Source organism: Bufo gargarizans, chromosome 4 (genome assembly GCF_014858855.1).
Source record: "Bufo gargarizans isolate SCDJY-AF-19 chromosome 4, ASM1485885v1, whole genome shotgun sequence".
NCBI lineage: Eukaryota > Metazoa > Chordata > Amphibia > Anura > Bufonidae > Bufo > Bufo gargarizans.
In genome coordinates, this window is record NC_058083.1 from 309,492,151 (window position 1) to 309,516,396 (window position 24,246).

Here is a 24,246-nt window from a genome sequence, read left to right on the forward strand (position 1 = left end):
TTCTCTTTTTGCGGAACAGAAGGATCAAGGACTCATTTAAGTTAAATGGGTCTGGATCTGTCTCGGCCGCCGTACAGAGGTTTCCCGTGCATTGGGGACAGCAAATTGCAGTTCCCAATGAACGGAACGGAGCCACAACAGCCGTGTGCAAGAGGCCTTAAAGCAATGATCTCTGGGGTAATTGCACTGAAAATGTGGTGCCCATGTTAAGCCCACTATCTTCCCTATACCTTATTTACATGTGTTTTCCACCATTTTATATATATATATATATATATATATATAATAATTGACAGTAAACCAGGACAGTTTTGGAGGCGCGCTGTCTTGGGGAATAAGACAATGCTCTATGAAGTAAGGCTCTGTTCACACCAGCATTAGGTATTCAATTTTTACAGAATCCCTGACAAATCTTACAAAGCGCATTGATGTATAATTGTACTATGGAAGCCTAACAGAACCATGAGACCATGGTGAACAGAATCGAACATGCCTGACCCTATACATATTAAGCCACATGCACCATGTTAATACATGTGGTGCACTGTGCCCCATTTTCCTTATTCTCAGTAAATGAGCGCAGCCAAGAGGCTCACGTCCACAAGTTACTGGCGACATGTACTGCCTGTGTGACAGAACTAACTACTGCTGGCTTTTCCCGCTACAGGGAATGGAAAGACACGATACTTCCGCCCGTACCCGCACTTGTCAGCTGACGTCATCAGTCCGCGCCGTTGTATGTGCGTCACGTGACAGGCCCGGGTCGTTCGAAAACAAACAGCTAGGAAGCCGGGAGGGCCACAGAACATTGCCCATTACCGCTATGTTGCGCACCGTGCCCCGGGCCACCGTCAGATCCGCCATTAAAAAGCGCCTTCCTCAGCTGCGGCTGGATGCCAACGTGGACCTGCTGGTGAGGAGTGGGTGCTCTGCATACAGGTGGCACTGGGAGAAGAGTTGCCAATGGTTCTAATGTTAGAGTTCTTCTTTCTTAGATCTATTTGAACTGCGTGCTGTTCCTGCAGAGACTGGCGACAGAAGCCCGCCTAAAAGCCATAGAGCAGAGATGCTCGGTGATAAAGCCTGCACACATCAGGGCAGTGGCCAAGGTAGGGGACCAGTCAGCCACGTCTGGTTAAAACCTCCATTTATAGATCATAGCGGCCAATCTCTGCGCAGCTCCGCGCTAAGAAATAATAGGTGCCCTATGATGGGTTGCTGTGGAAACCAAATACATAGTTGCCAACTGTCCCAAGTACGCCTGAACTTAGGCAGTCCGCCAAAGGAGTTCTCACTTCAGGAAATGGCACTTACTAATGTATTGTGATTATCCATATTGCCTCCTTTGCCGTCTTCATTCATTTTTCCATCACATTATACACTGCTCGTATCCAGGGGTTATGACTAGGGATGAGCGAATCGACTTCGGATGAAACATCCGAATTCGATTCGCATAAAATGTGGTTCTAATACTGTACGGAGTGAGTCTGGATCCGTCTGCTGCAGTCTAGCACCCATTCTCAGGCTGCATCATACCTCAGCCCCCAGCAGCCATGGGGCTTCTTTGAAAAGGTCCCCAATTACTGTAAATAAATAAAAAACGTCCACATACTGCGCTTTCTCCAAGAGACGTGTTAGAGGTGTTACCGCCTGTCAGGGCTAGCGTTCCTCCCTCATATGCACAGGCAAGGCTGTCATTGCACAAACCCTCTCCTGGGATTCAGGGTGCAAGGTGAATGCCGCAATGGAAAAAAAATGAAAAACATGAGATTCTCCTTTTTTTTTTTTTTTTTGTCATCTTGCTCCCCCCCCAAAAAATTGAATAACGGTGATCAGAAAGTCATACATACACAAAACGTGTGCCAATATAAAATGCAGTTTGTTACAATAAAACAATCCCTCATACAGCGCTGTAGACTGAAATATAAAAAAGTTATGGCTGTCAGAATAGGGCAATGCAAAGAAAATTTAGATTTTTTTTAAAATTCTTTTAAAAGTAGTAAAACAAACAAAAAAAACCTATAGAGGTTTGGTGTTGCCGCATTCATATTGAGCTGCAGAATGAGGACGTCAGGTCATTTTAGCAGACACACACAATTTTTTCCCCCATTTTCCATTACAAGGCATGGTAAATTAAATAGTGGCATTAAAATGCATTGTGTCCTGCAAAAAAATAAGCACTATTATAGCTATGTGAACGGAAAAATCTAAAAGTTATGATTATTGGAATGTGGGGAGGAAAAATGCAAAAATGAAAATGGGCCTTGGCATTAAGGGGTTAAGGCAAGTTTCACACGAGTGTAATACGACCACATTTGTGCTCCCATATTATGACTACAGGGCCCGGCCTGAACTGACAGCATGATGGATGCATTTGATGATGGCAGTTGTGGGTGGGCCAGAACTTGCCGCCATAATACAGGTGTACACATGTTACTGTATTAGGCTCATATGATGCGGACCGTAGGATGAAACCACATGTAGATTTTACCATTTACGGTAATCTGCATGTTTTTTAAATTGCTGATTGTTAACGGCGGAAGTTTACCTCCAAAATTGTGCACCTATTACTTGTCAGTGTGAAAACCATGCCAGTTTGCAGTGAAACAGCTAGGGTTGTCACGATACCAAAATTTTGATTCGATTTCAATACCATAAAAAAGTATTGCGATACTCGATACGACGCGGAAAAAATAAAACGCCCAAAAAGCTGCCTGCATTTCGTATTTGATGGAAAGTCCGACCCATAATCGAACAGGCCGATCCTATTTTTTTTGGGGGGACAAGGTGACTAAAAAATAGCGAATCGCACAGTTGTTATTTAATTTTTTTCTGTTACAGCGTTCAATGCATAGGAGATATTTTTAAATATTTTAATAGTTTGGCCTTTTCGGACGTGGCGATATGTAATATGTTTATTTATTGTCCATATATTTTATTTGTAAAATTGGGAGACGAGGTAATTTATACTTAATATTTTGGTGTGTTTTTTTTTTTTTTTTTGAACTTTTTATTTAATAACTATTTCCCCTCCTTAGGGGCTAGAACTTGGGATCTTTTAGTTTCAATAGTTTTTTTATTTTATCAATAAACAAAGAAGTATTCGGACATAGACACCATCACAGTAGTCAGATGAGAAGATGCGATATGGCAATACATCAGTGGGCGCAGCCACTGCCACACAATAATGCACAATACACCATAACCGTACATATCAGCAGTAACCCAGGTGTAACGCCAAAACACCTACAGGTGTTATCCACATTCCGCAGCATAGGCCATGCCGCCGTATACACCAACAGTATAAACAGATCAAACCAAGAGCTGTGGATAACCACAGAGCAACCTAGGGTAAGGCCTCCTCTAGGGAAGAGGAAATAACGGAGGGATGGGGGAGGAACACACATAAGGAAGGGTTAAGAAATACCCGTATCGTATTTCAGCTGTATCTCCGCTGCTTCCGCCTGTATCCCGGACTCCCTCCTCAAGGGGAGTAGAAGGGACTACTGATCCACTCACTCCAAGTCGCCTGTCTCAATTTAATGGGTATGGTTGATGGGGGTAATGAATGTTCATACCTGCAAGTCTGATTAATCTCTTGTATAACTTCGAAAATCGAAGGAGGGATCTGACTTTTCCAGTGCCGGGTAACTACCAATTTGGCGCTGAGCAAAACATGGCCTACAATGTGTCTATTCGGGAGCGGTATTTCCTTAATCCCAATAAACAACAAGGCTAACTCAGGGGATGGGTCTATTTTCCGCCTCGCTAAATTTGAAACCAAACGGAAGACTGACTTCCAATAGTCGTTTAGGATGGGACATGACCATAGGACATGGAGTAAGGATCCGCCTCCTCCACAGTTTCTCCAACAGTATGGCGATGTAGAAGGATAAATTATATGAAGTCTCTGGGGGGTAAAGTACCAATGTAGGATGGTTTTTAGACCTGCCTCATAGTGAGTGACACACTTGAAATTTGAAGCTACAAATCCAATAGCATCAGTCCATGAGTCCTCTGAAAAGGTCCTATTTAGATCCCTTTCCCATCTGAGGACAGGAGGGGATTTAACAAAAGAAGCTTTATCCCCCAGTATGTCATAAAGTGATCTTGTGGAGTGTTTTCTGAACAGGGAGGGAAACTGGAATAATCGCATCACGGATGAGTTGATCTGTGGAGGGGATTGAAGGGTCTTTGAAAGGAAGTGATGTATTCTTAAATATGTGAAAAATTCAGAGTGAGGTAATGCAAAAGCACTTTGAATGGTAGGAAACGGGAGAATTGAGTGGTCAGCTATCAGTTGGGAAATAGTGACGACCCCTTTATCTCGCCAAGGCGCTAAGTTAATGTCGGGTATGGACAACTCGATAGCCCGTGTGGAGGCTATTTTGAAGAGCTGGGATGAATCATCTTTCGATGCATTATGTATGGTGGTCCACAGGGCTCCCACATGCGATATTGTGAGCAGCGTGGGTGCGAGGGAAGCAGGACCCCACAACAGGTGGATTAAGTAATCTCTAACCGGAACGTGTTTCAACGCATGGCTCTCAATCTGTTGCCACGCTTTTTCATTACTCGACGCCCACCATTCCCTAGCAAAGGAAAGGCCGATTGCTATAAAATAATCTCTAATGTTTGGGAGACCCGCTCCACCAGCGCGTCTCCTTCTGGTCAAGAGTTCGCGAGCTATCCTAGGCTTAGAACCTCCCCATATGTACTTGCCCAATAATGCCTGGGCTTTCTGAAAAAATGCAGCTGGGATCGGGATTGGAAGGGCCCGAAAGATATAAATCAGCTTAGGCAAGGTCATCATCTGGAACGATGCAATCCTACCCACCCAAGAGATTGTCTGCATAGAGAAGCTCGCGAAGTCCGTAGACAAGGTATTGAGAAGGGGGACATAGTTCTGTGTGTATAATAAAGAACAGGGCGAGGTGACCTTGATTCCTAAATAGGGAACCTCTGAACACTGCCAGTCCAGGTCGTGGGAAGCTTTCAAAATGGCTAAATCTGCAGGTGAAATGTTGATAGGGAGGGCCTGAGATTTCGAGCTATTAATCTTGTAATACGAGAGGGAGCTATAGTGAGAGATCACATCGAATGTGGCCGAGAGGGATTGTGAGGGGTTTGTCAACGTGAGAATGATGTCATCAGCGTATAGGGTAATTGTGTGGGCTCTATTACCAACTACAATCCCAGAGATGGTGGGCAGGTTTCTGATGTGTTGTGCCAGTGGCTCCAATGCCAAAATAAATAGAAGCGGCGACAACGGACAGCCCTGTCTCGACCCGTTAGTGATTATGAACGGATCCGACAGGATACCATTAACCCATACTCTCGCCGAGGGGTGCGAGTACAGACTGGAGATGGCATGAATAATCGGACCTGAGAACCCCATCCATCGGAGAGTGGAAAAAGCGTAATCCCAATGTAAGCGATCAAACGCTTTTTCGGCGTCCAAGGTCACTGCAAGCATTGGAAGAGAATGCACCTCCGCAAAGTTAACCAAATCTACAATGCGTCTGGTATTGTCGGAAGCCTGTCTTCCCGCCACGAAGCCGGCCTGGTCCGGATGGATCAAGGAAGGGATCAGGGGAGAGAGCCTGCTTGCAATGAGCTTGGCAAAAAGTTTTATATCAGAATTTAACAGGGAGATCGGTCTGAAATTCTGGGGCACATCAGGGGATTTGCCTGGTTTAGGAATTGTGACCACTAAAGCTTCCAACATGTCCGCCGGGAATGGGTCACCCGCCATTACCCTATTAAACAGACTTAGTAGGTGAGGGAGAAGGGCGGGTAGAAAATGACGATAATATTCGTTCGACAACCCGTCGGGGCCCGGGGATTTACCCTGGGGTAATGACATGACTATTTTGGTCAATTCTTGGGAGGAAACAGGGGAGTCGAGAGATAGAAGTTGCGCTTCGTTTAGAGTGGGCAAGGACGCTTTGGAAAGGAAGTCCGCCACCAGTGTCGGGTAATCTTGCGGCAGAGGGGTATGGTCTTTTAAATTGTACAGGGTTTGATAGTATTGTTTGAATTGATCGGCGATGTCTCTTGGGTCCATCAATTTCGCCTTTGTAACCGGGTGAAGTAAGTATGGGATTTTGGATTTGGCTTGTTGCTTTTTAAGCTGCTGGGCCAAGAGACGGCCGGCCTTATTTCCCTGAGCGTAGAACTTTGCTTTCAGTCTAAGAAGAGATTTATGATAGTTTTGCATCAATAAAGCACTCAATTTATTCCGCGCTACTCGGAGGGAATTAGAGCCGTGTAGAGTGGGGGATAACTTGTTGGTAGTTTCCAGATCCTCTATTTCTTTCAAGATCAACGCTATCTCCCTCTCCCTGTGTTTCTTTAAGTTAATATTCAATTTAATTAGGGAGCCTCTCATGAAGGCTTTATGGGCCTGCCATAAAACAAAGTCACTCGAGACAGAGCCAACGTTGAACTGAAAGAACTCTGAGAGATGGGCAGACAATTCCTCAATGTATTTAGGGTTATTAAAAAGAAAAGTGTTGTTTCTCCACACTGGGGCCCTGTGGGATTGGTACTGTTCTTCAAGAGTGATAGTGATGGGGGCATGGTCAGACCACTTTATCAAGCCTATCTCTGAGGAAGTAGTATGAAGTAGGGAGGTATGGTCTACCATAAAAAGGTCTATCCTGGAATAGGAGAGATGCGGGACCGAGAAAAAGGTATAGTCTCTCTCCAGGCTATGTTGGGCCCTCCACACATCATACAATCCCTCTGACTGCAAAAAGGGGGCTATACCCACATCTGTTCTACGGGAGGGGGAGGAAGAATCCACGGTAGGTTGCAGGACCGAATTAAAGTCTCCACAGATAATCAGTTTACCTTGCTTAAGTGAGTGAACTTGGCGCAAGACTTTATGTAGGAACGCCAACTGATGTGAATTAGGGGCATATATATTGACGAGAGTGTATACTATATTATTGATGGAGCACACTAAGATCACGTATCGGCCAGAAGGGGCTGTCTTGGAGGCAATTATGGTGAAAGCTACTGTGTTTTTAACTGCAATAAAAGTACCTCGTTTTTTCCTGGAGAAGTGTGAGCGAAAGACGTTTGAAAAGAGGCGATGATGTATTCGAAAGGCGTCTGCTTGGAGTAGGTGGGATTCCTGAATGCACAGCACATCGGCATGAGAAGCCAATGCTTCAGACCAGAGATAGGTACGCTTTTGAGGACAGTTGAGGCCTTTGACATTGAAGCTCATAATCTTGAGACCCATCTCTACACAGTGCAGGACACCTATATATTAGGAAAGCAACGGAGATACAACTTCAGCTCAGTGCAATACAAAATGGAACTATAAAATCAGACAAATATTCCTTAAAATGACAGATGTAAAAACAACTTTCCTAGACAGAGAAGGAAGGGTTAGACGACAAAGGGAGGAAGGAAAGAGGGTTAGGACGGGATAGGATGAGAGGCGACTAACCAGTCACCTAGACAAACTAGGGGCGAAAGTCCACTGCCAGGGCTGGCGAGGTAGAGAACAAGTAGAAGGAGGTAGGAGATCGCACCGGTTCTGTGTGAGCAATAGAAAATAGCCCTTTATTAGAGTCCGAATGCCGTGTTAGTTCCGTCATCCGGTGGGTTCCATACATTCAAAGTGTCCATTCCTGTCAGGAGTGCTATATATCAAATGGAGGGCCCGTCACAGTCCCTATGAAGAATGAATAAGGTTATAATGAGACAGGGGGATTATCTCCAGTGGACTTAGCAGATAAAGGGATACCCCAGAGCTGGAGGAGATGTTTCCCCTCATCCAGATTTTTGATCGCATGGACTTGCCCGTTCCTGCGAATAAGAATTTTCAGGGGGTATCCCCATTTGTAGGGGACATCACTGTCCTGAAGAGCCATAGTTATAGGTATTAGTTCTCTGCGACGGCGGAGCGTAAATCGGGACAAGTCCGTAAAAAGCTTCACCGTTTCATACGGCGCTGGGAGTGGATGTTTTCTTCGCGCCACTGACATCATGGCTTCCTTGGTATGAAAAAAGTGGATGCGAGCCAGGGTGTCACGCGGGATATGGGACCCTAGATGAGAGGGCTTTGGAATCCTGTGAGCTCGATCTATAATCATGTCTGGACCCGGAATCTGAGGCAGGAGCAATTTCATGAGGCCTTTCAAGTATGGTTGCAAGTCCTCTGGGGTCACCTCTTCAGGGATGCCTCTAAATTTAATATTATTGCGCCTGGAGCGATCTTCCATATCAGCAATCTTTAAATTAATGGCTTCAATCTGATCCGCCATTTCATTATGAGCGTCAATAAGCTCGTTTTGGGACGCTGCAAACTCGCCCATTTTTGTTTCAATATGGGTAATTTTTCTTTCAGCTGTCTGTACTCTGGCGAGCACGGGGTTAATGAGCTTCCCCATATCAGTGCTAAGAGAGGATTTTAAGGCCAGCAGCATATTCTTTAGAGAATCCTCAGTGACTAAATTATTAGAAGCAGGGAAACTCTGGAACGGGTCTTCTGGCTGCTCAGCAACAGGAGACTTGCTAACAAAGTCACTGACCTGCCCAGCATGTGGTTCGGAGAGGTCCAGGTTCAGCTGCTGGGAATCTCTAAGTTGTGGCCACTCGCAGAGGCCCGCGCTGACTGAGGGGGATCGGGCGCCATCTTGTCCAACATGTGCCGGATCTGCGACGTCTGCAGGAGTCGGAGGGAGCGATGGCTGGGGGCCATGGAGGAGGTGAGTCAGCTCCAGATGGTCCGGTGGGGACGGGGAGCGGACTGCAGGTGAGGGCGACGGAGCGCTGAGTGGGGATGCCGGCGGGGATTCCGTCATGCGGTCGGCGCCATCTTTCCCTCTCCCCCTTGTGAAGAAAGAGTCCACTGATCCGTACTGTAGCTTCGGGAGGGACTTCTTCGGTTTTCCCATGGCTGTAGGGGACGGCAGTGATGGCGGTGGGAGGAAGAACGGCCACACAGAAGCTGATGGTTATGGGCTGGCTGTGGAATAGTCGCTGCGGTGCAGGAGCTCCTCTAACATGCGGCCATCTCGCTCAGCAGCCAGGCCACGCCCCAACTTGGGATCTTTTAATCCCTTGTCTTATTCACCCTAATAGGGATCTATAAGGGTGAATAGGACTTTACACTCTCCCTGCTGCCCTGTGCATATTACACACAGCAGCAGGGAGCTTACCATGGCAGCCAGGGCTTCAGTAGTGTCCTGGCTGCCAGGGTAACTGATCGGAGACCCAGGATTACACTGCTGGGGCTCCGATCACCACTACCACTGCACCACCAATGAAGAGGGGGAAGGGGACCCTGTGGCCACTGCCACCAATGATTTAATACTGGGGGGGTTGGGGGCGCACTGCGCCACCAATGATTTAATACTGGGGGGGTTGGGGGCGCACTGTGCCACCAATGATTTAATACTGGGGGGGGGGTGGGGGCACACTGCGCCACTAACGATTTAATACTGGGGGGGTTGGGGGGGTGCACTGCGCCACCAATGTTTTTTTTTTTTTTTTTTTTTTTTTTTTTTTTTTTTTTTTTAACCACCACCAAGTACTTCTTTTACAGTCCACTTTCACTGTCACAAACTCACATCCCAAATCCCGCACATTTGCAGAACCAGTCACCTCACTCCTCATCTCACACTGATCATATAATGTATACTGCTCAGCTGCGAGACTTGGAAGAGAAGGGGTGGAGATGAGCAATCGTAGAGGGTGTGTCTTATTCGTTTGTGGGCATGGCTGCACTCCAAAAGTCAGAGAACGCTGGACTCCGCTCTGAAGTATTGAGGAGACAAGACTCATCTAAGGTGTTTTTACATATATGGCAGGAACATTTATTTGAGGTTATTCTCTAATCGTGCAGCTGCCGAGTGGAGGGAGGGGGGGGGGGGGGGGCGCTGTCTGTGACAGCAGGGCACCCCAGAGAGAAGGCAGGGACAGTCCCTGCCTTTTAGATCACTGTATACACAGTGCTCAACGAGCGCTGTGTATACAGATCGGGAAGCGCTATGCGCTTCCTGTCCTGGCCGGTGGTCATGTGACCGCCGGGGCCGGGAGAGTGCAGGAGCTGTTGGGTCTTCTACAGACCTCGATCAGCCCTGCACTGAGGCTGTACAGCGTTGTATAGTGCTGTACAGCCTCTCTGGGGGGTGTATTTCCCGTGTAACTGGGGCTACTATGTCAGCCCCAGTTGCAGGAGAAATCAATGGTGAAAACAAAAAGTGAAGTTAAATGTCCCCCAGAGGTCTTGTATGACTTTATGGGGGACGCAAAGCTTAAAAAAAAAAAAAAAAAGTGTTTTAAAACAAAAAAAAAAAAAGTTTCACATGTAAAAAAATTAATAAAATTCCCCAGTTAAGTAATAAAAAAAAAAAGTTAAAAATAAATAAATAGACCTATTTGGTATTGGCGCGTCCGTAACGACCGGCTCTATAAATATATCACATGATTCACCCCGTCCGATAAACGCCATAAAAATAAATAAATAAAAACGTTGCCAAACAAGCCATTTTTTTTTTGTCACCTTACATCACAAAAATTGTAACACTAAGGGCTCTTTCACACTTGCGTTGTCCGGATCCGGCGTGTACTCCATTTGCCGGAATTACACGCCGGATCCGGAAAAACGCAAGTGAACTGAAAGCATTTGAAGACGGATCCGTCTTCAAAATGCGTTCAGTGTTACTATGGCAGCCAGGACGCTATTAAAGTCCTGGTTGCCATAGTAGTAGTGGGGAGCAGTATACTTACAGTTCGTGCGGCTCCCGGGGCGCTGCAGAATGACGTCCGAGTGCCCCATGCGCATGGATGACGTGCCATGCGATCACGTCATCCATGCGCGTGGGGCGCCCTGACGTCACTCTGAAGCGCCCCGGGAGCCGCACGGACGGTAAGTATACTGCTCCCCACTACACTTTACCATGGCTGCCAGGACTTTAGCGTCCCGGCAGCCATGGTAACCATTCAGAAAAAGCTAAACGTCGGATCCGGCAATGCGCCAAAACGACGTTTAGCTTAAGGCCGGATCCGGATTAATGCCTTTCAATGGGCATTAATTCCGGATCCGGCGTTGCGGCAAGTGCTCAGGATTTTTGGCCGGAGCAAAAAGCGCAGCATGCTGCGGTATTTTCTCCGGCCAAAAAACGTTCCGGTCCCGAACTGAAGACATCCTGATGCATCCTGAACGGATTTCTCTCCATTCAGAATGCATTAGGATAAAACTGATCAGGATTCTTCCGGCATAGAGCCCCGACGACGGAACTCTATGCCGGAAGAAAAGAACGCAAGTGTGAAAGAGCCCTTAGCGATCAAAAAGGCATATGCCCCCCAAAATAGTGCCAATCAAACTATCGCCTCATCCTGCAAAAAATGAGACCCTACCTAAGACAATCGGTTAAAAAATTTTAAAAAATATGACTCTCAGACAATGGAGACACTAAAATATGTTTTTTTTATGCTTCAAACTGCTATTATTGTGTTAAAGTGAAATAAATAAAAGTTTACATATTAGGTATCGCCGCATCCGTAACAACCAGCTCTATAAAAATATCACATGACCTAACCCCTCAGTTGAACACCGTAAAAAAAAAAAATCCAAAAAAGCCATTTCCATTATGCCCATGACTGCACCTGGACAGGAAACAGGAACTTCCCAGATCTTTAAAAGGGTCCTCCATACTTCATTCCTCAGTTTTCTTTCCCGGGTCTGTTAGGGGGCTGCAGGGCCTCTAGGGTCTTTCTTCTTACCTAATGGAGGTTGCTGACAGCGTAAGACTCCACTATGAGCCGCTGTGGAAGACCAGTTTGTTGATTGCCCTTTTTTTTTTTTTTTTGCCATGGGGAGGATTCCTGGCGGCCACCTTGTTCCCTTCATCCTGCAGGCCTAGTTTCTGGCGGGCGCGCCGGAAATGACACGTGCTTTCCACACTACGAAGGGGAGGGGCCAAGAAAACATGGCGGGCGGTGCGCAGCCTGTAAAAAAGGGAATGCTGGCCAGTCATCAAGGAGAGAAGTGTAGCAGCAGCGTGGCAGATTCAGAAGGACAGCCAGTTATTCCTTCCGTATTCCCCTTGGATGCGCAATCAAGATGCTGGAAGAAGGGGGAAGTACAACAGCGCAATGAAAAACAGGAGCAACACTCCGAACCCGGCATGGTACTCCTGGGGGGTAAGAGGGGTTGTACCCCACAGTCTCCTTTAGGGGAGATTATTTTATTGTGTTTCTGGTAACTTATTGTGGGCTATGTATTGATGCAGGTTAAGGAGGCCCCCAGGAAAGCTACCCACAAGACGAAAGGCAGAGAGTGTGGGATATGCAAAAAGAAGCTTAGTCCGTCTTACCCCAAGACATGTTGTCAGCCCTGCCAGGATAGATTGGTAGTGGAGGAATCCCCATCCTTGTTTCAGAATATAAAAAATCTGGTCAAGATGGAAGTCCGTTCCTCAGTGGAACAATTTAAGAAGTCACTTCCTGGTCCTTGTAGGCAGAGGAAGGCTCAAGTGGCTGAATTGGACCTTTACTGAGTCAGATTCGGAGGAGGAAGGGGTATTAGAAAGTTCAGATTCCTCTTCTGAAGATCTTACGGGAAGTCCTCTGTTTAAAGTAGAAGACATGTACCTTCTATTAAAAGCGATAAGGTCCACTATGGAGATAGAAGAAGAAAAGGAGAGTAAATCAAGACAGGAGTTAATGTTTGACAGTCTGAAACCAAGAAAGGCGAGAGTGTTCCTTATTCAGGACTGTGTTAAGGAGTTGATAAGAAGGGAATGGAATAAACCCGATAAGACGTTTTTTGTTCCCCCGGTTAAGAGAAAATACCCTTTTAATTATTAAGACATCTCGGTCTGGCAGTGTCCAAGAGTGGACACTACGGTGGCAAAAGTTAATAGAAAAGCAGCGGTACCGTTTGAGCATCTGGGTTCCCTTAAAGATCCGATGGCTAAACGGGCAGACACCTATCTTAGAAAGAATTGGGAAGCATCTACATATTTTGAACCAAATATTGCTACGACATCTGTTGCTAGATCGCTTAATGTCTGGTTAGGGGAGTTAGAATCTCATATCACTAACAGAACCCAGAGGAATCAACTGCTGGAAGCAATACCTACAATGTTAAAAGCTGTAGACTTCATTTTGGATGTGTCGGCTGACGCTCTAAGGTTATCTGCTAGAGCAGCGGCATTATCAGACTCGGCCAGAAGATCCCTTTGGCTGAAGGGATGGAAGGGAAATTTTTTTTAGTCGGTCCAGCTTTGTATGACATATTAGACAAAGAATCTGATAGAAAAAAGGGATTCCTGGTGCCCGTCTTTCCTAAGCATAGGAAGCCATTTCGGATTAGAGATAAAAGAGATGAGGTTAGATGCCAAAAGAAAGGCAATGAGTGGAGAAGAAATAAATCAAGAAGCCTTTTATTCAAGTCCAAGCCCCAGTCTTTCAATGTTTCTCAGCAATGACGCCAGGGCTCAGGTGGGGGTCGGCTGTCTTTATATTTTCTAGCCTGGCAAAATATCACATCAAGTTCCTGCATAAAAGATATAATAAAGGAAGGATACCGTTTAGAATTTAAAAGGTCCCTACCGGAAAGGCTAGAAATTACGGTGTTGCATCAACATTCTCCAAAACAGGTTGCCTTATTGGGGGAAATAAAATATCTCCTGGACAAATCCGTTCTAGTCCCAGTTCTCACAGAAGAAATAGGGGAAGGGTTTTATTCAACTCTTTCTGGTCCCCAAACCAAACAGGTCCTATCGGACTATATTAAACCTGAAGGACCTAAATTTATACCTAACGTATCAGAAATTTCGCATGGAATCAATCTCATCAACAATTCTGCATCTATTTCCCAATTGCGTCATGGCGTCAATAGATATTAAGGACTCCTATTACCATGTACCCATACACCTCTCGTCTGAAAAATATCTCAGGGTAGCGGTACGGGTATAAGAGTCTGTTCTCCACCTACAGTTCAGAGCCCTCCCCTTTGGGATATCGCAGGCACCAAGAATTTTTACGAAACTAATGGCAGAAGTGATGGAACAAATAAGGAGATCGGACATTATAATGATGCCATACCTAGAAGATCTGCAAGTGGTGAGTCGCCGAGTTCCCTTTCAGCTCAGATTCAGAAAGTGTTAAAGATACTGACGCGCTTGGGATGGAAAGTAAACTAGGAGAAATCGCGTCTGACGCAGAGTCCCCAATGTACCTTCCTGGGAATTCTGCTAGATTCCGTGTCCCAAAAGTCATACCTCCCAGTGGGGAATCGCTTTTTCAATGCAGCAGAAGATAAGGGAATTTAGCAAAACCAGGATGACCACTCTAAGGGAGGCCATGTCAATTCTAGGTTTAATGACATCTTGCATACCAGCAGTAAAATGGGCTCAATTCAGGTCTAGAATTCTTCAGATGCATATCCTCTCACTCTGGGACAAAGAGCTGGTATCCTTAGTTTACAAATGTTTGATGCCCATATCTGTAAGAATTGCCCTGCAGTGGTGGACAAGGTTAGAAAACCTGAGTCAAGGGGTAGAATGGAAAAGGGACAATCACATAATTACAACGGACGCTAGCCCTCAGTGGTGAGGGGCTCACTCAGTTTTGGGGTTTTCCAATGGTCAGGGGACACAAATCAATCAGTCCCAGAATTACAGAGAATTGAGGGCAATATATTGTGCCCTGAAGGAATGGTTTCCCTCCCTTATAGACAGACATGTCAAGATTATGTCAGACAGTGCGACTGCAATAGCCTACGTCAACAGACAGGGGGATCTCCTCAGCTACTAAATATCTCGTCAAAATATTTAAAGCCCTTTCTCTTTCAGCAGTACACCTAAAAGGTTCAGAGAACTCCCAAGCAGACTTCCTGAGCAGGCACAAGTTCAGTCAGGGAGAATGGTGCCCTTGCCAGAAGGTGTTCAACCATATAGTGCTTCTGTTGGGGACCCCATCTATCTTTTTGCTTCCAGAAAAAACAAGAAATGCAAGAGGTTTCTTTCTCTCAACCCAGAGGGTCAGGCCCTTGGGATAGATGCACTGTCTCAACCTTGGGGCGGGGATCTGTTCTGTGCCTTTCCACCGCTCATTCTTTTACCCAGAGTAATCCAGAAAATAAGGAGGGAGGATGCAACGGTAATCTTAATTGCCCCCTATTGGCAGAAAAGAGTGGTTTACTTGGTTAAAGAAGCTGTCTTTCAGATCCATGGATACATCCAGAGAGGGAGGATTTGTTATTCCACGGGCCCCTCCGTCATCCCGAGATAGGGAAACTTCATTTAGCGGCCTGGATATTGAGAGGGAATTCCTTATTCCTTAAATCCAGGGGTCTGACAGAACAGGTAGTAGATACTCTCCTAGCCAGCAGGAAAAAAGTTACATCCAATATTTATTTGAGAATTTGGAAAACCTTTATGGGGTTTGTGGGGTCGGATTTGGATCGATCAGCTCCTCCAGATATCCCATTAATTCTAAGATTTTTGCAAGAAGGTCTCAATAAAAAATTAAGACCCAGCACATTAAAGGTTCAGGTCTCTGCTCTGAGTGTTTTGCTTGACAGTAGTCTGGCAGCGCATCCGTGGATCAAACTGTTCATAAAGGCCTCTATCAAATTAAATCCTTCTGTTAAACCCTGATCATCTCCCTGTGATTTAAATATTGTTCTTTCCATGCTAACCCAAAGTCCCTTTGAACCTTTAGACTCAATTTCTATGAAGATGTTGTCTTACAAGACAGCCTTCCTTGTAGCAATTACATCAGTCAGACGGGTAGGAGAGATTTCTACCTTATCTGCTTCCCCTCCTTATACCCCGATCTTGTAAGACAGGATTGTTTTTAGTCCAGATCCTGCCTTTCTCCTTAAGGTGGTTTCCAATTTTCACAGGTCGCAGGAAATTATCTTTTCCTCATTCTGCCAAAGTCCAAGAAATGCTGGAGAGGAGAGGTTCCATACACTATAGATGTAAGGAGATGTGTGTGTAAATACTTAGACTCAACCAAAGAATGGAGAAAATCCCCACAGTTACTTATTCAGTTTCAGGGTGCAAACAAGGGTCTAAAGGTTATAAGTCATACTATTGCCAGGTGGATAATGAGACCAATAAGCCTAGCCTACTCTTCAGCAGGTCTTCAGGTTCCTTCGGGGTTCTCGGCCCACTCAACGAGAGCTATAGCTTCTTCCTGGGCATAGAGGGGCTGTGCCACCATTGACCAAATTTGTAGAGCAACTACCTGGAGTTCCCCAAACACTTTTTACAAACATTATAGATTGGATCTATCTTCTGCGCATGACTTGGGGTACTTTCACACTAGTTGGAGTGATGGGGAGCTATATATTTAATTGATGATTTGAATCACCGAGTTTTTAGTTTAGGTATATGGATTGGAAATGGTGATTTATAATTAAAATTTAACTTTTATTGGTTATATATAGAATAGGGTCCCTATGTGTTTAGTTTTGATATAAAGAAGGTGATGATAACACAGGATACACAAAAAATAATAAAAAGGTGCACAGCCTTACCTACGAAGTAGTTGATGTTCGGCAGCACCTAAAGTAACCAGTGGTCCCACCGTTAGTGGGTTTGGGGTCCTCTGGCTACTGTTGATGTTCGAATAGCACTTGATCAGCTATAAATTAACTCAATTAGGGCTGGGCGGTGGTGTAAATGCATAGGAGGTACCTAGACAGCCCTAGATAGTGGGTACTATCATGGCCCTTACGTCCTAACCACGGAGCACCCGTTCTAATAAGAACGACCCCGTCCGGAACCTTACCCCTATTGTGCCCTAGTGTAGCTAATCCCTACATGCATGTTTCGTAAAAACACTCATCAGGGGCATATAGGCACACATAAAGGGGCAATAAAGCATATAGTGTCTGTCTTGATATAATGATCAACACAGTTATGCTTGATAGTGATTGACACAAATGATACCTTAAAGTGGTAATCTCTTGTCCAGACTCCACTTATGTATCTGGGCGCCTTGTTCACCTCATGGTATTGAGGCAATGGTGAAAGGATGGCCTGGTGATGGTCACGTCCTTCTCCTAGAGCGCCACGGTGTGTCCTGAGGCCGTGATGTAGCCTGCTTGCTGGACGCCGGGCGCTTCTATTTGAACATCATTCCGCCTCAGAAGGAGGCTTGGAGCGCAGCGTGATGACGTTGTGGTATATTCGCACGCATTCGCACGCATGCGCAAACATAATTTCGCCTCAGAAGGAGGCTTGGAGTGCAGCGTGATGACGTCGTGGCATATTTACGCGCATTCGCACGCATGCGCAAAACAATGTACTTAGTACAGCTAGTGTCCTCTCAGGTAGAGGCTCGATGCGCAGCGCGGCGACGTCAGCGGACCTGCCGGCGCCGCCGCGCATGCGCTGTCTATGCTGTAAGTGGAGAACACACATACCAGCACGTTGAGGAAGAGTTACGTCATTCCTGCTGGCCTGGAATTACGTCATCGGCCCGAGACGGATCCATTCCTATGGCCAGTGTTTTTGTGGGTTGCCTAGTAACCGGGACATTGTGAGGCAGCCATTATCATGACACCGTCTATAGCAAATACGGTGTATTTAAAAGTGGCATTTGATGCAATATTATAAAAATAAAGGTTTCTGGTCGGTATGGTTCGGACACGCACGCAGGGGTCGCAGCACCCAGTTTAGCAATTCCTCTCTATGGGGAGATGATCCTTTACAGGATCCTCAACAGTCATTAATAACATTTTTATTTTTTGTCCTACGGGTGATCTTAATTCTTTTTTGGTGGCATGTTTTTGAGTTTTAAATTGGCATGCATATTCGATATCGTGTATTTGGGGTTTAGAGTGAGCTTCTCATGTTAGTGTATGGGGCTTATATAGTGGTTGTCAAATAAAACATCCAAAGCATAGTTGCTCATTTAACCCTTTCGGGGCTGCGGTACGTAGGGTATGGATCCAACGTGCTTCGTGTTGTAGGAGCACGCGATCCCAGTCCCCTCCCCTCAGTGGTGGGGCCACGACCTCGATGCCCATAGCTTTAATACTTCGGGGGTCTCCATGATGGTATTCATGTACATGGCGTGATACTGCTGTATCTCTTTTGTTGTTAATATCCCCCAGATGTTCGCCAATGCGTCGGCGTAGTTCGCGCTTAGTTTTGCCAATGTATTCCAAGGGGCATTCGCAGGTGATTCTATAGATGACTCCCTTAGTACTTTCACACTAGTGGCAAGGAACTCCGGCAGGTGAACAGCCTGTTGGATCCGTGCTGCCGCTAGTGCAAGCGTGCCCCCGGACTACTGATCCAACCCCATTGACTATAATGGGGGCGGGCCGGAGTTCCTGCAGCAGCACGGCAAACATGCCGAGAGGCGGCCAGAATAAAACTACGACATGAGGAATGAAGTATGGATGACCCTTTTAAAGATCTGGGAAGTTCCTGTTTCCTGTCTGGAAGGGGAGGATCTCTCACAGGTGCTGTCATGGGCTCATGAAAAATGGATTACCGATAAGAGTAATCAATGTATTTTTTGTCACCCTAACCTCACATAAAGTGCAACACCAAACGATCAAAAAGCGTATGCCCCCTAGAATAGTCCCAATCAAACAGTCACCTTATCCTGCAAAAAATGAGACCTTAACTAAGGCTACTTTTACACTACCGTTTTGAATCCAGCAGTGTCCAAAAAACCCGCTTCCGTAACTGACAATACAACGATCTGCATCCATTATGAACGGATCCGGTTGTATTATTTTTAACATTTCGTTAACATTGCCAAAATAGATCTGTTTTGAACTCTATTGAAAGTCAAAGAGGACGGATCCGTTTTCTATTGTGGCAGATTGTCAGAGAAAATTGATCCATCCCCATTGACTTGCATTGGGGGTCAAAAACCAAAGAAAGCAGCAGGACACTACTAAATGCACTAAGACTGAGTGAACAGGTGAATGTGTGAACAGGGTCAAATACATGACTCCAATACTTACTATCAAGCAGGGGAGAAGCTCTTAGCGCATATAATTGATCAAAAATATGTCGGGCCCATCTACCAGACGTCAAGGTAGCTTCTCATGAGATGGGACCTACTCTAACACGGAGTGTCCAGCTCCATTGTTACTCTGATTACAAGCACCAGGGGGTGGGGGATGTATGTAATATAGAGGAATAAGCATCCTCTTTGGAACTTAGCACTCCCCGCCCATCCACCACCCCCTTGGTGCTTTTAATCAGAGTAACAATGGAGCTGGACATTCCGTGTTAGAGTAGGTCCCATCTGATGAGAAGCTACCTTGACGTCTGGTAGATGGGCCCAACATATTTTTGATCAATTATATACGCTAAGAGCTTCTCCCCTGCTTGATAGTAAGTATTGGAGTCATGTATTTGACCCTGTTCACACATTCACCTGTTCACTCAGTCTTAGTGCTTTTAGTAGTGTCCTGCTGCTTTCTTTGGTTTTTGTACATTGTTGCTTGGTAGCTTGCACCTGTGATTTGTCTCTGGAGGTGCTGTTCCACTTTTTATATGTTTGCATTGGGGGTCGTGACGGATCTGCTTTTCCCAGGACGGTACAAAGGTATCGATAATTGGATACCCTGTGCAACCCTAGAAACGGCATGCTACCACATTTTTGGCCATATTATACCCACCACATGCAGACTCAAGTTTAGGATTTGTTGCATTTTATTTATTTTTTATTTTTGCCATATCTTTATAAGGCTTTGCCATATTCATCCTCCCCCCAAAAACACTCAGTATGGAATAGATGTCCATAGATGGAGGTCTAGAAACATTTCCTACAGCTTGCAAACCATTGTTGGAGAGATGTGGAACAAAAGAGTCAGTGGCTGCCATCTAGATGCTCATCCCTTAAAGGGGTTGTCCTCTTTTGTTATCTTGATGATTTCTCCTCAGGATAGGTCATCAATATCAAATGTATAGGACAAAGCCTTCCCACTGAAGTGAAGGGGAACCGAGGAGTTGTAATTACACCCGGTCACCTCTGCAATGTCAGTAGCAAGCAGGTAAACAATGAAGAGAACGCAGTGCACGCACGATCACTGCGTTCTCGTCAAACAGCTGATTGGTGGGGTGCCGATGGTTGGCTCCTCGCCAATCTGATATTGATGCCCTATCCTGACCTTAGGTCATCAAGATGACAAAAGAGGACAACCCCTTTAACAGCCACTAGGGTCAATTTTCGTGGGAAGCCAATTTACCTCTGTTTTTAGACTATGGGAGGAAACTTGCACAAAGCGGGTGGAAAGCATACAAACTGTTAGGCCCCTTTCACACGGGCGAGTATTCCGTGCGGATGCGATGCGTGAGTTGAACGCATTGCACCTGCACTGAATCCCGACCCATTCATTTCTATGGGGCTGTTCACATGAGCGGTGACTTTCACACATCACTTATGGGTTGCGTGAAAATCGCAGCATGCTCCTCTGTGCGTTTTTCACATAGAAATGAATGGGGTTGCGTATAAATCGCAAGCATCCGCAAGCAAGTGCGGATGCGGTGCGATTTTCACACACTGTTGCTAGGAGACGATCGGGATGGAGACCCGATCATTATTATTGTCCATTATAACATGGTTATAAGGGAAAATAATAGCATTCTGAATACAGAATGCATAGTAAAATAGCGCTGGAGGGGTTAATTTATTTTTTTAACTCACCTTAGTCCAGTTGATCGCGCAGCCCGGCTTCTCGTCTGTCTCCTTTGCTGAACAGGACCTGTGGTGACGTCACTCCGGTCATCACATGATCCATCACATGATCTTTTACCATGGTGATGGATCATGTGATGAATCATGTGATGACCGGAGTGACGTCACCACAGGTCCTGTTCCATCAATGAATGCTCACCACAGGTCCTGTTCAGCAAAGGAGACAGACGAGAAGCCGGGCTGCGCGATCAACTGGACTAAGGTGAGTTAAATTATTTTTTATTTTTTTTTAACCCCCCCAGCGCTATTTTACTATGCATTCTGTATTCAGAATGCTATTATTTTCCCTTATAACCATGTTATAAGGGAAAATAATACAATCTACAGAACACCGATCCCAAGCCCAAACTTCTGTGAAGAAGTTCGGGTTTGGGTACCAAACACACGCGATTTTTCTCACGTGACTGCAAAACGCATTACAATGTTTTGCACTCGCGCAGAAAAATCGTGCGTGTTCCCGCAACGCTCCCGCACATTTTCCCGCAATGCCCGTGTGAAGGGGGCCTTACGGGAAAAAAAAAATATTTCCACTGTGTATCATCATGTACTATTGTTTTCTCTTTATTGGTGCAATTCTGGGTTAGATTTGTGTTTACTTGGTGTTTGAACAGGACCTTCCAAAGTCAGCTGTACAGAAATCAACTTTTTAAGTTATTTCTTTATGTTCTGTTCTGTATTTTACAGGTTGTCCTGAAGAAATCAAGAGGTTAACAGTTTCAGTAAAGAAGCGATCTTAAAACATTAGAGACTCAGATGAAGCTCTTGTTATAGCTCATAGAAGCTCTGCTCTATGCCTTGTATATATTATTGGGTTATTTACCTTCTAATTTTGATTTGATTTGGAGTTGTTTTTTGCTCCAATGCCATGAATGTGCTTTGCAATAATTTATGAGGACATACTAATCCAGTTGCTAACAGTAAGGGATGAAGAAGAAACTTATTTTGTCTCCCTTTCAAATAAGAAATCATTTTTGGTAACTGCAATTTTTGGGCAGCAAATAGTGATGGTGAATAGGACCATGGGCACAACCTAAGTCAAGGTAACATAATCCTTGTGTAATATGCAAGCTGCTTGGTTAAAAAACTGCTGAGTGCGGTAAACTGTACCTGAGGTGCTGATTTGGGAATGTATGCATTATAGTGAATGACACCCTTTAAGATGCAAGATGGCCTACTGGCATTGATGCCCCTCTGGATAGGTCATCCGTATCCGATCGGTAGAGGTCTGACACCCTGCCGAGCAGCTGTTTAGGAAGGCAAAGGTGCTCGCAGTAACATAATGCGGCCTTCTCCACCTTGCCTAGGCCATGTCACATCTTGTTCATCAGTCACATGGCCTAGGAGCAGCTCAGCCCCATTGAAGTGAATGGGGCTTCGCTGCAATACCGAGCATAGCCACTATACAATGTACGGCACTGTGCTTGGTTAGCTAAGAGAAGACCACGGTGCTACCATGAGCACTTATGCTTTCTCCAACAGCTGATCAGTGGGTGTCCCAGTTGTTGGACCCCACTGATTAGATACTGATGACCTTTCCAGAGGATAGTAGCAAGAAAAGACCGGCACTCACTGTTTCTTGAAGAAAGAAAATCTTTATTGTCACATTAGATCGTGACGCGTTTCGACTCTCGTCTGGAGCCTTTCTCAAACGTGAAGGATGCTCACATCCTTCACGTTTGAGAAAGGCTCCAGACGAGAGTCGAAACGCGTCACGATCTAATGTGACAATAAAGATTTTCTTTCTTCAAGAAACAGTGAGTGCCGGTCTTTTCTTGCTATTATCCTGGGATCGTTATCTCGGACGCGAGCACCACGCAATTTATTACGGAGTGCCGGCTGATCATTATTTGTCTTTCCAGAGGATAGGTCATCAGTAAAAAAAACTTTAGGAAGACCCCTTTAAGAAAGTCCAGTTTGAAACATGCTAGTCATATATTTATAAAAGTACTTGTGTGAGTTTGCAAATTAAATAAAGAGGAAATTGTATGTTTTTTGTTTTGTTTCCTAAACAATCTTTACCATAAACTTGCATAAATAAACATTTTTATTTATTATTATTATTTTTTTTTTAATTATATATACTTGGCTATCTGGTTCTCCTGTCACATTATTATGAGGCCAAACCTTTTTAAAGAATAAACTTTCTAATATACTTGCATTTTAAAAACATGTGTACAGCGAGTCATGTGATCCTGGAGGCTGCTTGTTTTTCAATGTACAGCAGGTCATCAACGAGGTCCTGTGTAACCATGACTGTAGACTGCAGTCAGGAGCCTGGCATTTGACCGCTGCAGCCAAGCACTGTCCTCCGTGATAGGCCACTGAGGACAGTGATTGGCTGCATTTGCCCAGTGCCTTTTACCGGTAAATCACTGCAATTTTAACCACCTCCGGACCGCCTAACGCAGATCTGCGGTCCGGAGGTGGCAGCTGTGCGCTCAACGACGCATGTACGCGTCATCTCGCGAGACGTGAGATTTCCTGTGAACGCGCGCACACAGGCGCACGTGTTCACAGAAACGGAAGGTAAGAGAGTGGATCTCCAGCCTGCCAGCGGCGATCGTTCGCTGGCAGGCTGGAGATGTGATTTTTTTAACCCCTAACAGGTATATTAGACGCTGTTTTGATAACAGCGTCTAATATACCTGCTACCTGGTCCTCTGGTGGTCCCTTTTGCTTGGATCGACCACCAGAGGACACAGGTAGCTCAGTAAAGTAGCACCAAACACCACTACACTACACTACACCCCCCCTGTCACTTATTAACCCCTTATGAACCCCTGATCACTTCATATACACTCCCTGATCACCCCCCTGTCATTGATCACCCCCCTGTAAGGCTCCATTCAGACGTCCGTATGATTTTTTACGGATCCATGGATCGGATCCGCAAAACACATACGGACGTCTGAATGGAGCCTTACAGGGGGGTGATCACGCATATAGACTTCCTGATCACTTCCCTGTCATTGATCACCCCCCTGTAAGGCTCCAGTCAGACATTTTTTTTGGCCCAAGTTAGCAGAATTTTTTTTTTATTTTATTTTTTATTTTATTTTTTCTTACTAAGTCTCATATTCCACTAACTTGTGTCAAAAAAGAAAATCTCACATGAACTCGCCATACCCCTCACGGAATCCAAATGCGTAAAATTTTTTAGACATTTATATTCCAGACTTCTCACGCTTTAGGGCCCCTAAAATGCCAGGGCAGTATAAATACCCCACATGTGACCCCATTTCGGAAAGAAGACACCCCAAGGTATTCTGTGAAGGGCATATTGAGTCCATGGAAGATTGAAATTTTTGTCCCAAGTTAGCGGAAAGGGAGACTTTGTGAGAAAATACAAAAAAAATCAATTTCCGCTAACTTGTGGCAAAAAAAATTTCTAGGTACTCGCCATGCCCCTCACGGAATACCTTGTGGTGTCTTCTTTCCAAAATGGGGGTCACATGTGGGGTATTTATACTGCCCTGGCATTTTAGGGGCCCGAAAGCGTGAGAAGAAGTCTGGGATCCAAATGTCTAAAAATGC

At 45.3% G+C, this 24,246-nt stretch overlaps 1 protein-coding gene across 1 annotated transcript; it reads left to right on the plus strand.

Moving 5' to 3' along the window:
• The first annotated feature begins 729 nt into the window (after positions 1–729).
• Positions 730–22,274, plus strand: CENPW (centromere protein W). Its single transcript, XM_044290318.1, has 3 exons — positions 730–913; positions 996–1,109; positions 21,397–22,274. Exons 1-3 carry the CDS (start codon positions 824–826, stop codon positions 21,421–21,423), a joined length of 231 nt encoding a protein of 76 aa, XP_044146253.1. The 5' UTR covers positions 730–823; the 3' UTR covers positions 21,424–22,274.
• Positions 22,275–24,246: the final 1,972 nt, after the last annotated feature.